This window comes from Pectinophora gossypiella, chromosome 13, assembly GCF_024362695.1.
Source record: "Pectinophora gossypiella chromosome 13, ilPecGoss1.1, whole genome shotgun sequence".
NCBI classification, from domain to species: domain Eukaryota; kingdom Metazoa; phylum Arthropoda; class Insecta; order Lepidoptera; family Gelechiidae; genus Pectinophora; species Pectinophora gossypiella.
Window position 1 is genome coordinate 7,576,983 of NC_065416.1, and position 13,037 is coordinate 7,590,019.

General features: G+C 40.0%; 1 protein-coding gene across 5 annotated transcripts in view; it reads left to right on the forward strand.

The window, feature by feature from the left end:
- Nucleotides 1-483: 483 nt before the first annotated feature.
- Nucleotides 484-13,037, forward strand: part of LOC126372228 (protein alan shepard) — an 87,593-nt gene continuing 75,039 nt past the window's right edge. For 4 of the 5 annotated variants that reach the window (XM_050017895.1, XM_050017900.1, XM_050017897.1 and 1 more), the window contains exons 1-3: nucleotides 484-612; nucleotides 5,186-5,221; nucleotides 10,862-10,924. In XM_050017895.1, coding sequence (XP_049873852.1) covers nucleotides 10,877-10,924 — 48 coding nt within the window. In that variant the 5' untranslated portion in view covers nucleotides 484-612; nucleotides 5,186-5,221; nucleotides 10,862-10,876. The remainder of the gene's footprint in view (nucleotides 613-5,185; nucleotides 5,222-10,861; nucleotides 10,925-13,037) is intronic. The other variant, XM_050017896.1, reaches the window with a different exon arrangement.

Sequence of the window (13,037 nt, forward strand, 5' to 3'; positions counted from 1 at the left end):
GCCCGCATACCAGCTGACTCCTACTCATTTCACGACACCAATAACCCATTAAAGCTGTAATGACGTCCTCGTAAAAAAATGCCTTGAGCGAACGTTTCGCGGGTCTGTCATGTCTCCGCGTAGACGTTTCAGGAGCATACCTTCTTTGGTTCTTCATGAATATTTATCGGTCCGGAGTTTCGCGGGCCGGACTCGGGCGGGGCTGCACCCTAATGCAATGATTCATATTATTCGGTTTGCGGGCGAGTTGAACGTCTTCCATTATTGTCATTCATCGGAGGAAGTGGGCGGCGAGGGGCGGCGCGGAGCCGGCGGCGCCCCCCGCGCGGTCTCAGTCGCTCGTCGACACTCTCGCTGCCAGCACGCGAGAGCCGCGATGCACGTCGCCTACGCTTGACGCATTCAGTCGCGGTCCGTGTGTGTGTGCCCTCCGTGTTCCGCTGTCGGAGTTGAACAGCCGCGTACGTCGTCCGGCGTGCAGTGCCCGCAGTGTCCACAGCCCACCACAGCTCGGCAGTTCGGCCCGCCAGCCGGCGCAGCACCAGCCAGCCCGCCTGCCCGCTGCCGACGGCCCAGCGCCCAGCTGACCGCGCGCCCTCCTGCGAGCGCACGGTGAGTGCGACCGATCCCTGCATGCACGCGCCCGACATCACTTTACGTGTCTATTTCGAGTCGCTCGCAAAACACGGCCACCGATGGATCGCCTGTTCGCGTTTCGCAGATCACCACAAATCGTGACGGCTGCCAAAGGTTGATGATTTAGCAAAGGAATTGCGTCGATTTTTCAAGTGTCGCCGGGTCGGTAACGAGCGTGTTGATAAACAGTGTCGGCTTGCGAAGATGGGCTACGAGTCCGTTCGTCGTGGAAAGACGTTTTATGTTGTTATGACTCGAGGAATCGGCTTTCGGGAATGAATGTGTTATCGCAATCAAAACATGATTGTTGGGAGTAGTGTGGTCATATTTCTGGTGCAAGTGACTGGCAGTGCCCGATGCTCACTGCAGCGCTGCAGCGTGTCAGCTGACTGGCGCGCACTCTTGCGCAAATGCACGAGCGCCGCCGCAGCCCGCCCCGCCCCCGCTTCTACTATCTTATATTGCAGACATTATTCATTAGATTACTCATACCCTACTATAGGTACTTTTGGATATTTTTTTTTATAAGTCGGTACAAAAAGACTATAAAGCCAATGAGTACCAAACAATTCAAAATACAATTAGGAAGGTAGGTCTATCATTAAAACTATAGAAAAGCTATCTTATCCTATACATTGAAAAAAATAGGTTGAATAGAAATTACCGTACAGGTCATCAGCTGAGCGGTGTATCGAGTACAAGTAGGGAGCACGGCAACCTGTTATCTCTTATCAACCTGCTCTTGCGAAGGTCGCGCTGATAAGGTCCGGTAGCTCGGCCGGCTATATTCATCGCATCTTTTAGCTCACATATAAAAAGTTATTAATTGTACTTAAGTCATTCTGCTCAATCATAGCTTGAACGACTGTATGTTGACGAACTTATTTTTAAAATACCTAATTGATTTTTTAAATATTTGATATAATGAATAGGTATCTAAGTACCTACCTACTATATTATTTTTAATATTTCACTACGAGCAATTGAATAGCGACTGACTCAATGATTACAAAATTACATAAGAGTACATCCATTCCATTATAATTATTAAAGTAGCGACAAAATTATCTCAATACAATTTCTATTGAAATGACAATATTCTTCATAATAGCCCCTACCAGCTGATTTCACGAAACAGATAACACTGTCTACATTCCTATTGCTGTAAAAACAAGGAAAACGACTGCAGTATCCTCGTAGTAAATGACGTCACACAACTCATGTCACTCTCAAATATGGAGTCTATTCATATGATTTCAATAATAACCAGCATTTATAATAATAAAGCGATGCACATTCAAACATGTGTGTTAACTCTATGACAACGCACACGCGTATAAGAAGAATACAACAGGCCTTAAGGTTCTCCCTGGGGAAACCCGAATTGATGTCTTATCCTATTTGGTTGGGAAGGTTTGAGTGTGAATAATGGGAATAAAGGTTTGGAGCCCTCCCAAAAAAAGATAATAAATGAATGCGTAACACTTGAACACTCAAAACTACTTATTTCCCGAAGAACGAAGCAATGCAATAAACTTTCCTCTTCTGTTTCACGTATGTAACTTCGATAATGATAACATACCAAACATTTGTCAGTTCAGCCAGATAGATAGTGTGAGCCGTGCGTAATTTGTTTTCGTTTACAAAGATAACAATGTAAAACAGTTTAACAAAACTAACAAATCGGCGACTAATGGGTCAGCTCGACCACGGTGGAGTTATTCAGCACTGAAGAATGCGTTGGGAACATTAAGGGCAAATAGACTCCCGTATCTTGGGTACAAAAGAGTATTGACTCGACGAGATAAGCGTATCTCCACACTAATGTACGTAGGTTTGAGCGACTGGTTTACACTCATTGTTCCGTTATCAGCAACGGTTAGCGCATTAACATCCGATAAGCAAATAAATGCCCGCTCTCTGACAGCGGACATGTTGGCGTGCTCATCCAATGACATCTCAGACATTCTTTTTTGGCTACAAAATAACAAAGAATACTTTGTGCATGACGTACTGTACAGGGTTGCGCACTTGGCCGCAGATGTTTGCATACAATCGTTTCGCTTTGCTAAAATACATTTTCATGAAGCAGAATCAATTTTCAATTAGGTATAGCTCTTAAAGGAGAGACGTTTCATTTTATCGCAGACGGGTAGCCAGAAGGCTATTGCGGTGTTCAACGTTGCAGAAAATAAAGTAGGTATCGCCAGTTAACACGGCTGAGCCATCTCAAAGAGGCGTTAAAAATTTGCAGACATAAGAATACCACAAAGTGTAAGGCAGAGATTGAAGTTTCGTGAACTGTCTGCAGTTTTCCCTTGTTCAAAGCGAATATCGGTGTGTCGGCGACGATGCGGCGGGCGGCAGCGGCGCGTCGCGTTCGTTCACTTCGCGAGGCTATATTTAGTGGGAGCGCGTCTCGGGCTGCGAGTGCATGCGGAATGCAGTCCGGAGCGGCCTGACCTACCGCAACACCGTTGTCACAGTTTCGGCGCACGCACAGCCTCTCACTCGCGGGATGAGGTCGCTCAGCCGCCCGACCAGCCGCCACCGCACCACGCCGCGTGCACCGACACCATGACCGCATCACTGCACCGAAACTTCACACCGCACTGTTGTTGCAACTATGCACTCAAGCGGGAGGCTTTCGCAACTATCGATCTGGAGTACTTTCAAGATTGTCTTTATCGACCACTTTGCGATCGGATGTACACCACAGTTTACTATAAGAATTGCTTTATCACATCACTAATTTAGGAGCCACGCTCTTTGATACGTTTCTAGGGAAATATAGAGCAGTGTTTATAAGGTGGTGGTGGATTATTTGGATACTTTTTATTATTTACTAGATTACGTACTTACATAATATCATGTTACCTATATATGAACGCTTTTGTTGGCGTGACTTATTGTAGATTTGCCGCATATTGCAATAAGTAACTTCTAATATATACGCATCAACCATTTGACAAAATCTTTTACTTAACTTACTTGTTACCCTGTTATTAGCTGTATACTTTTCATGTATGTATTATAATTATTACTTCTAGTTTGCATTTTCATTTCCTAAAGTAGGTTCAACTCAATCGATATTTCCTCAGATTCGTCTCCAAAGCAAAGTTGGAAGAACGTTAATTAGCCACAAACATAACTGGCGGTGTCTGAGCCTCCAAGTTTAAGCCTCAGATTTGCCTTTGTAAGCACTCTTGGCTGGTATCGGTCTGTCTGGGTGGGTGCGTCGGCCGCGGCGGCGCCGGCTGGGTCAGACGTCGCTATTACAACCCAGATTGATCGCTGCTTCGTCGCGTTGTCTCTATTCATGTCTTATTTTATCGACACAGCTAGTGACGTAATTGTTTAACCTAACTCTATCTCAAAACATAGATTCAGTCACGAACGCAAACGGCGACAATCCACTTGACGTCCTCCAATTTACAATTGCAAAGTTCAAAAGTTTTTATTTTGCTTCTTTTTTACAGAAAGGAACTGTATTTTTCCGTAACGTTTACGATCATGGAAACTGACTCACTGATATTCCAATTCATTTGCTATTAAGTATAAAGATTCTTTAGTCGACACGCCATTTTAATGTTATAAATGCGTATAATATAAAACAATAGAATGGTGAGCATTTGACGTAACAAATAGAATACGTAACATTTTATCAAACGTTATCGTGGATATTTGTTGCAGTTCACGATAAAATAAGAGGTGCTTCGCGAGCCGTGCTGATAACAACTTTTTATTATACGTATTCGTTACTAGCCTAGAATTACATTTAAGTATTTATACTTATTTTTGTCATGTTCTTTTATATTATTTACTATATATATTACTTACTACTTTTGCTATTTTATGCTGTAAAACTTTATGAACTAAATAGCATTCACAAAACATTTGACAATTTCTATATATTATTACCGCTTTTGAAGACGCCTCTTTAATAAATTATGAATAACCGTATGTTAGATATTGACTATTAAACCCGTACCTTTAGACTTGAGCCGCATACCTTCCCGTTCTAATTTGAGCCATTCTGAGGCAGTGAGGTGGTAACGTTAATCTCATATCGGGCGCTATTCATATATCTTGATCATTAACATAGTAACATATTATATTCACTTATCCACATATCCCCGGATTAAATTTACATAATATACTAAAGACTTTCATGTTTTAAAAGGTAGAGAGTGGAAATGAGGCAGAAAATCGGACTTTCTCATGAAACGCCTGAATGGCGTATTTAGATAAAGAAAATAAATTTTAATAATACATTTCAAAATAAATGTGTGTTTACAGATAATGTTCTTCGTCAGATGTACGTAATATAGAATAATGATGTGATGTGTAGATATAATTAAATATCTAGAGATAATGATAAAGGTAAAGAATATTTGATACATGTTATAGCTTTTGAAGTAAATGCTTATAGAATATAATATAATGATATCACGCTAGACAGAGTAGAGCCACAGACAAGCCTAAGCTTATATTTGCACTACATTAATAATGCAGCATGGTACATTGTAAGCTTTTCTTTTTGTCACAGACCGCGCACGGGACGAACAGTGCTTACAACACTGAAGTAAGTAGTTAGAAAATGTAATACAGCAACATAGGCAGAGGTGTAAAGTATAATGCGCCTACTCTTCGCCAGCTATGTTTACTCTGAATTTAAAATTAACGATACCTACGTACATGCTTGCTACAATTCTTCTCTTGCTTTTTTCTAAATACTTACTTATTTCATCAATCGTTTCACACCACATCTCTCTTTCGACCGCATGTCTCGGTTCTCTTAGTAGTAGAACCACAACTAAACTTCTTTAAGTACTTTCTTCTACCAACTACTAAGTTTTAAGTAGGTCTTTCTCTACCAACTCAGCCATTTACATTTTCCTTTAGACTGCTTTCGTAATTCTACATTGAGTTAAATACTTTAGGCACACATTGGGCTTCGTCGATTCTGACACACATATTTTTTTTTAAACGTTTAACCATTTTACCTACCTGTCATTTTCTAATCCGCCGAAAAGGACTGGGACGGTGATTTGGGACTGTCAAGTAAAATAAATTTTAATACAAATAAACGTTGCGTAAATGTCAAATTTGAAAGGGGTCCTTTTGTTGGGTTTCCTTGCATTTGCCTGAAAATTCGCATTGCTTGAAAATTTCCGGCAAATGTTTCTTAAATTCAACTGACGATTTATCGTCTCCTTCCTATAGGTAGGATAAGAAAAATACTTGTAGGTTAGTTAAAATTGACAAACACTGTTAATTTTCAATTCTAATCTTACTTCACTGAATTATTCTTCTTTGTACTACTCTACATAAAATACGGAACGAGATGTCGAGTTATTTCGAGAACATTAAGGGGGCTTTCCAAATCAGTGTGTTACCGAAAGGACACGTTATTTTACGAGCACTAAATTGTGCTGCGGATTTACACGGTGCCATTATGTGAGAACAGTCCTAGTTACTGTTGCATTCAGATCTGCAGTCTCGGGTAATTCCAGCTGCTGCAATAGAGCGCTGTGAGACTTCATTTTCTTCCGAACAAAACAGCTAAATTGTATCAGAGCAAGCAAGTCTAATTTTGAAACGGGTTTCCTCGGGATAACTTATTTTGTTATTGTAATACTAGCAACACTTTATAGTTACATAGCTCGTTTCGTTTCATGTTGATGGTTGCTGCGATAAACTATCATTTATCATGATTATCGTCTGTCCCTTTAGTTTTGGGGTTAGCGCATTTCGTTTTACATACTGCAAGGGTGTTTTGGCAAGAATTTTGCAATCTGTCGCCCGCCTGACTCCAGCTCTCCTAGGGCTCTGTATATTTGACCATATATGTAGGTTACAATACATCTTAGTAGAAACATAATTAATTTATTACCTGCCTAAAGAATAATAATATGTTGTTTTCACGATTCTCCTGAATCAGTATTGACGTTATGATTATGGCTATAATACAAAAAAAATTAAGTAAGTATTTGTGTTATGTCCATATTATGATTTAAAACTGGCTCACTCTTATCAGCAAGGGCAAAGGTTGGTTGACCGCTAATAGAGATTTCGACCTACGTTTATTGCTTTGATAAAAAATTTGTTAATAGTTAACATAAGTAATTGAAATTACTCTTGTAATTTTATTTGCAATTGATAAGAAACGCATGTCAAGATAACGAGAAAAGTATATCATGTATAAATGAAATGTATTGTGTGTGTAACTGTGGTAAAAGTAAAAAAAAATAACAGTCAAATCGAATGTTTTTGGTTTTTGATCAGAGCATTTATATACCCACATTAGATAAACTATTCATTGCTATTTTGAGTTGTCTAACTAAAACTCGGCCATAGTACCTATGTATATTTATGGGTTTTACCCAATGATGTGCCGTTCCATGTTCCTAAATTGGGTATGTTCCCATTGTAAAAACTCTTTAGAGGCTGCTTTTCTTTTTCAAATTGTTCTTTCTTGTATTCTGGTCTTATCCGCCTAAAGGTTAGGTAGTAAAGCTATTTTTTACATAAGTTTTGCGCCTTTTTACTGCCGAGAACGTTTCTAAAGTTGGAACATTCCCGGAAACTGGTTCTACCCACGCTGCTCCTTCGGGCATCCATTTAGACATAGTGAAAAGGAAAGGACTCAAACGTCAAGGGCCATTTCCTCCTTTTATCTTAGAGCAAGCATGAACATATACTCGTAAAGTTGTATTAGGTTATTTACATAAATACGTAAGTACGATTTAAACTATAGGTTAAATATTAAGCGAACACATGAGTGGCACACACAAGTCGCAGGGTCGTGATGGGGTAAGCAGGGCCACAAGGCATCACTGAAATACAACTGGTACCCACTTTTGATATTGGGGTCAAATGGTATATAGAACTTTTATGGAAACATGTCTGGAGAAACGCATACGTCACCTGAATACAAAGCAAGACAAACAGTCAGTCAATGCAGGACGGTCTGCCTGTACATGGTGTGTTGGGGAGCCAAATCATGGCATTATACAAAAGGGGTACTCTACACACATGATTGTCCCCGGCTGCTTATTAAAGGATGTTTCAATTTACCATGTCATGTCTCTGACGTTTATGTCATACTTGCAAAAGAAAGCAATATTAATAAGTACTGGTTAATAATTCTTATCATTCGGGTTATCTTCTCGAACTGAGCGTAGAGCTTCGGAAGAGTTGTATTTTGTGGCAGACAGATAAAGTCGTGTTTTGTTGGACCCTGAAAACGATCATAAAGTATTTAAGAAATTGACCACCGCTGGTATCCTTTAAAATGCTATTTCTAAGTTTAATACTGTAGGTAAGTATTTTAGTAAGTACCTATCGAACGTGTTTTGTTTATGCACGGCCGACCCGCCATGCGGCTCGTGGATGGTTCGCTGATAACACGCTGTTGTGTGCCTGTCATGTGCTACAATGTGCACGATCGCTTACCTCACTCAACTACAAGATAACACACAATCAGAACACCAACCTCTCCTTCTGATCTATTCTAAATTTGTCACGCGAAGATGGGGTATTTATGTTTATGCCTTAACAAGGATGTGGGCAACCATCTCCTTAATAGAATAAGAAATTTGGAAAGGTAATTGGATACCTAAGTAAATGGACGTCACTTTCCATTTAAGTATACATGTACATGTTTAAATTCACAGTCGTATTCCTTTATGGAATAAGTACATAATATCACTAATTCAAGAGCCACGCTCTTGTCGGTGTAGCATTCTCCATGTTAGTTTTTTAAGGAAAAATAGGACAGTGGTTTCCCGCTTGCCGTTCACCCCTCAGTACTCTGTCTGACGCAAGTGGGATGGCGTCAGGGTAGTCTATTTCAAAGCCGTAGTACGACTCATATCCTCCGCCTCTGAATAGTACTGACAGTTACTGCTGCCCTCTGCCAGGTTCCATGTTACAGTCCCTCGTACAAGTCGTTAAGAAACAAACATAAGAATAGCAATTGGTTACATATATCTATAGCCTAAATAACCACTAGGAGCTCGGTGGCGCAGCGGTTAACGCGCTCGGTCTGCGATTGTTGAAGTAAAGCAACTTTCGCAGAGGCCGGTCATAGGATGGGTGACCACAAAAAAAAAGTTTTCATCTCGAGCTCCTCCGTGCTTCGGAAGGCACGTTAAGCCGTTGGTCCCGGCTGCATTAGCAGTCGTTAATAACCACCAATCCGCACTGGGCCCGCCGCGTGGTGGTTTAAGGCCCGATCTCCCTATCCATCCATAGGGAAGGCCCGTGCCCCAGTAGTGGGGACGTTAATGGGCTGATGATGAAATAACCACTCGTACTTCTTTAATATATTTTAAAATCATGCAATGGTTAATATTTTCGAAGAAACGAAGTCTAATGTTATCGCAACTCCCACGAAATATTCGTCCGTAACGTAATTCACCTCTCCCTTGCCGAACATTTCACATACATCATATTGCATTTCCAGTTTTTATTGCCAATCATAAATCACACCAATAGGTGTTAGGGAAGTAATCTTAAACTTCTTTTAACAATTTTTCCTTAAAAGAAGTTGAGTTGTCCGGGTCGGAATGATTACCCCGGCCATGCTTGTATAATGTGACTAGGTAAATAGTAATGGACAAAGCACAACGATATGATGATACAGACAAAAGAAATAATTGAAATGTTTTGTAATATTATCGTTAACAATAACATAAATTCCAAAGACTACGGTTTCCAAGATAATAATAAATGAGATAAGATAATAAATCTTGTAAATTACGTCATTAACAAGCTTTTATGAAGCCCTCAAAATAATGATGAAAATTGTTTAAATTTAACATAATTTTTGACACAGATTTTAGCAATTACAATCATTCGAAGTAAATTTTAGGTGAGTAAACCTTCATGGAAGATTAAAATAAATTTCATTGCAAGTTTCAAATACGTTCTCCGGCAGACAAATAACTTTTCTTTGGCCCACGTTATCGAAGGGCCCGGAGTCGAAGGATTTTCTTTTAGGAAGTCTCTTAAAGACGCTTCTCTTATCTATCATTAAAGCGGGAAAAGGGAAGGAATTCCGAATTTATGTTTCAAATAATTCGTGAAACAGCTCTGATAACTTTTGCGGTTCGTGAACTGTGGGTTTCAAAGTAAGTACAGCTGAAGAATCATTACTTAATTACTTTTCAAACTTTATAGTACGTATTCTTATTGAAATAGATATTCTTTAATTTATTTTATGTTAATAACAAGTAACCGGAAACTTTATTACCGACAAGTAAGTTTAGTCCTAGGTTTTTTCTTATCTCGGTAAATAATTCGAAATTTGATGTACTGACATCCTAGCTACGACAGAAAGGAAGAAGTACCTATAATATTCTTGAAATATTTGTAAAAGACAATTTGTAGTACCTAGCGCTGCCACCTTGGCACCTATTCGAGACGTTTAGAGTAGAAGCTCAGAGTGTTTTCATCAAGAGGCGAGGGGTCAGGGAGGGGTAATGGCCTACTCCGAGTGCGGCGGACTCCTCGATAATTGGGCCCATTAGCCGTCGCCGGCAGGTGCCCGCCACGTCAAATTATTTAGAGGCATCTACACAACCTACTTACACGTTGGTATGGACTAGATTGTTTTTGAACTACCAGGTCATCAATTCCAAGACACCTTAAATATCGCATCGTGTAGTTGTAACCGGTTTCATGTTCAAACGGACTAATAAATTGCACTAAATGACGCCGTTCAAGTTGAGACTCATCTTATAAATATATCTTTGTTATAATAAATGACCCTGCCATCTCAATAGACCGACAAAATAAAAATGCAGAAGGTATCAAACAGGCGAAATAGATAAAATTACGGCTCTCGATTCCTTAATACCTCGGTAAGAGTTTCCCGGTGGTAGCGTTGTGACAGTGTCGCGATGTCGACGACCACCCCAAGTTTTAACACCCCGAATTCCCACCCAACTTTCCGCGCCGTCGCTGAAATGTTAACACTTTAGAAGATTTTAAAATTCTCTTTCAGTGACTTTTATTAGAAAAAGCTTCGGAGTTTTTGTTCTTTGATTTCTTGCCGTCGCGTGTCGTCTGGCCGTCCAGCCTAGCGAAATTATCTAAATAGACGGTAGATAAACTTTTTACTCCTAAGTATATTTTTCTTGCAACTCTATACTAAAAGTGTTCTTCATCACAGTTTTCTTAAGCACAATCCTTAAATGAAATTATCTTCTTGTTTTAGGTACGTTCACTTCACATGGTTTGCGAACTACGTCGCTACGAATCATTTCCAACAGAATTGCAAGTAAGTACCTACCTGCAGGAGCCACAAGAATGAAACCGCGGTGCAAAACCGATACATAATTATCCCTTACAACCACGCGTTAATTAACATAATTACTTCCTGAATTGACAATTATTAACATTAATTATAACTGGTTTAATAAAGTGAAATTGGATTTCAATTTGTTTTAAATGATAAATAGAATTCGCTCGACAATACAGCAATGCCCTCAATCGAAGTTTGCCATATACGTAATGCGCATTCCAAATATAGATGTAGTGTTGTAGGGTTGGTTTCGTGTGGATATCATATTTGGGATGTACGATGAGCCGTGTTCCCATTCCCATCGGAGGCCGGACAATGCAGCGATCTGTTGATGCCGTCGGGCTGAACGTGGAATCTTCAATTAAATCAGAGGGTCCATAGCATCGCCCGCATTATCCTGACATGAGAGCCAATCACGCCACTCGCCGACCAATCTACAGAACACACACTATTAGACTATTGACATGATTCTGAGTGTGACTAATCCATCGTTCATATGTTTTACCACAATAGCGTTCTCCAATCAATTCCCATGTGGATGATGCATTATTACAAAAGGTCGATTACCTACATCTTTGTTGGTACCAACATGAAAGCTGATTGTTATTGACATTTATGAGATTTTAAAATGTATTTTTATGTTCTTGTTACATGCAATATAAGTACATAAATTTTCATTGTTTAGCGTCTGCCATTGATCTAGATTCCAGTGCAAGGACTAGGTATAAGCACGACCCCAGCTGCGCTGTAAAACCTTGATAAAGCTTCGTCCTTTTTGTAGAAGGGCATATAAAGTCCAATACATTGTATCTCTTTGTTCGTTTTATCTCCAATTGCAAAGTTACAGCTACAGCTACAGCAAGTAGTTTTAACGAATGTGCTTATAATTTGCTTAAACGGCGCTATCGTTCTGAAGTTATGCTAATAAATCGGACAGAGGCCAGAAGAAGATTAAACATTAGAGTTCAGTGTTTGCGGGTCCCTTTAATCCGCTCTATCGAATATCTTGCTTCGTCCGACTACCTCCATTCAGTGTTTTTGTTAGCTTTATCGTTTCGATAGATTGTTGTTCTAGTCGCTTAACTAAATTGAATGCATGTTGCACCGATATTACTGTAGATAAAAGACATTCAGGCTGGAATAGTGCGTTGTATCTTTTCTACTTTATTCAAAAATCCATTTTCAGTGTCATTCAGTTTTATTGACACGCACGGTAAACACATTACGAGTGATGATTCTAACTACGAAAGTTGAACATGAATCTCCACATATTTTTAAAAGATATAAAACAAAAGTGCGGTGAGGGTGGCGTCAGGAACAGGGCGTCGTCTCTGGTCGACGTATATTTGTTGACCGCAGCATGCTCCACTCGATCTTGTGAGGCAAATATTTGTCCAGTAACCGATCGGCGACCCTATCGATTACCTCCGATATCCTTTGCAAAACACTACACATGATACTTTATACCCATATTGAGGAGCAACCGAGCGTACATACAGTTTATAAAATTCTCATTCATTCCCGTGTGTCGATAGCGGCAACAATAGTGATGCAGCGTAAAATTATAGTCGACCTTTTCGTCTCTTGCGAGAGACTCAGACTCAAACTAACAGGGGACGCTATTAAAAATGGACACTGTTTACACAAAAATCATCACGGTAAATCTTTAAAAAGTCGCAAAAAAGTTAGGTAGCGCACGTTCTCTCGAAATAGGTTATGCCAACACAACAATGCAACAATTGGTTCCGTTCTTTATGCAAACAGCGTTGCTTGAATTAATCTCACGTTGATTAAAAGTATTACTTAATCACGATACGGACAGTTTTTCCAAGTTTTACCTTGAGTGGAGCAGAGCTTGCACCGGGAAGTGGCGCGCACGTCGCGTGCGCCCCCACAACCCTGCACCCCACTAATTAAGAACTTCGCCGGCTGATGTAAATTAAAATGTCAGCAAATAAATTCATGCTTTAAAATCGCAAAGCCCATTTGTAACGATAATGACAGTAAAGAATGTTGCAGTTTGTTGTAAGCCGACATAAACTTTACCACACGCCGTGTCGCATGAAGTCCCGTAAAGATTAATCAAGTT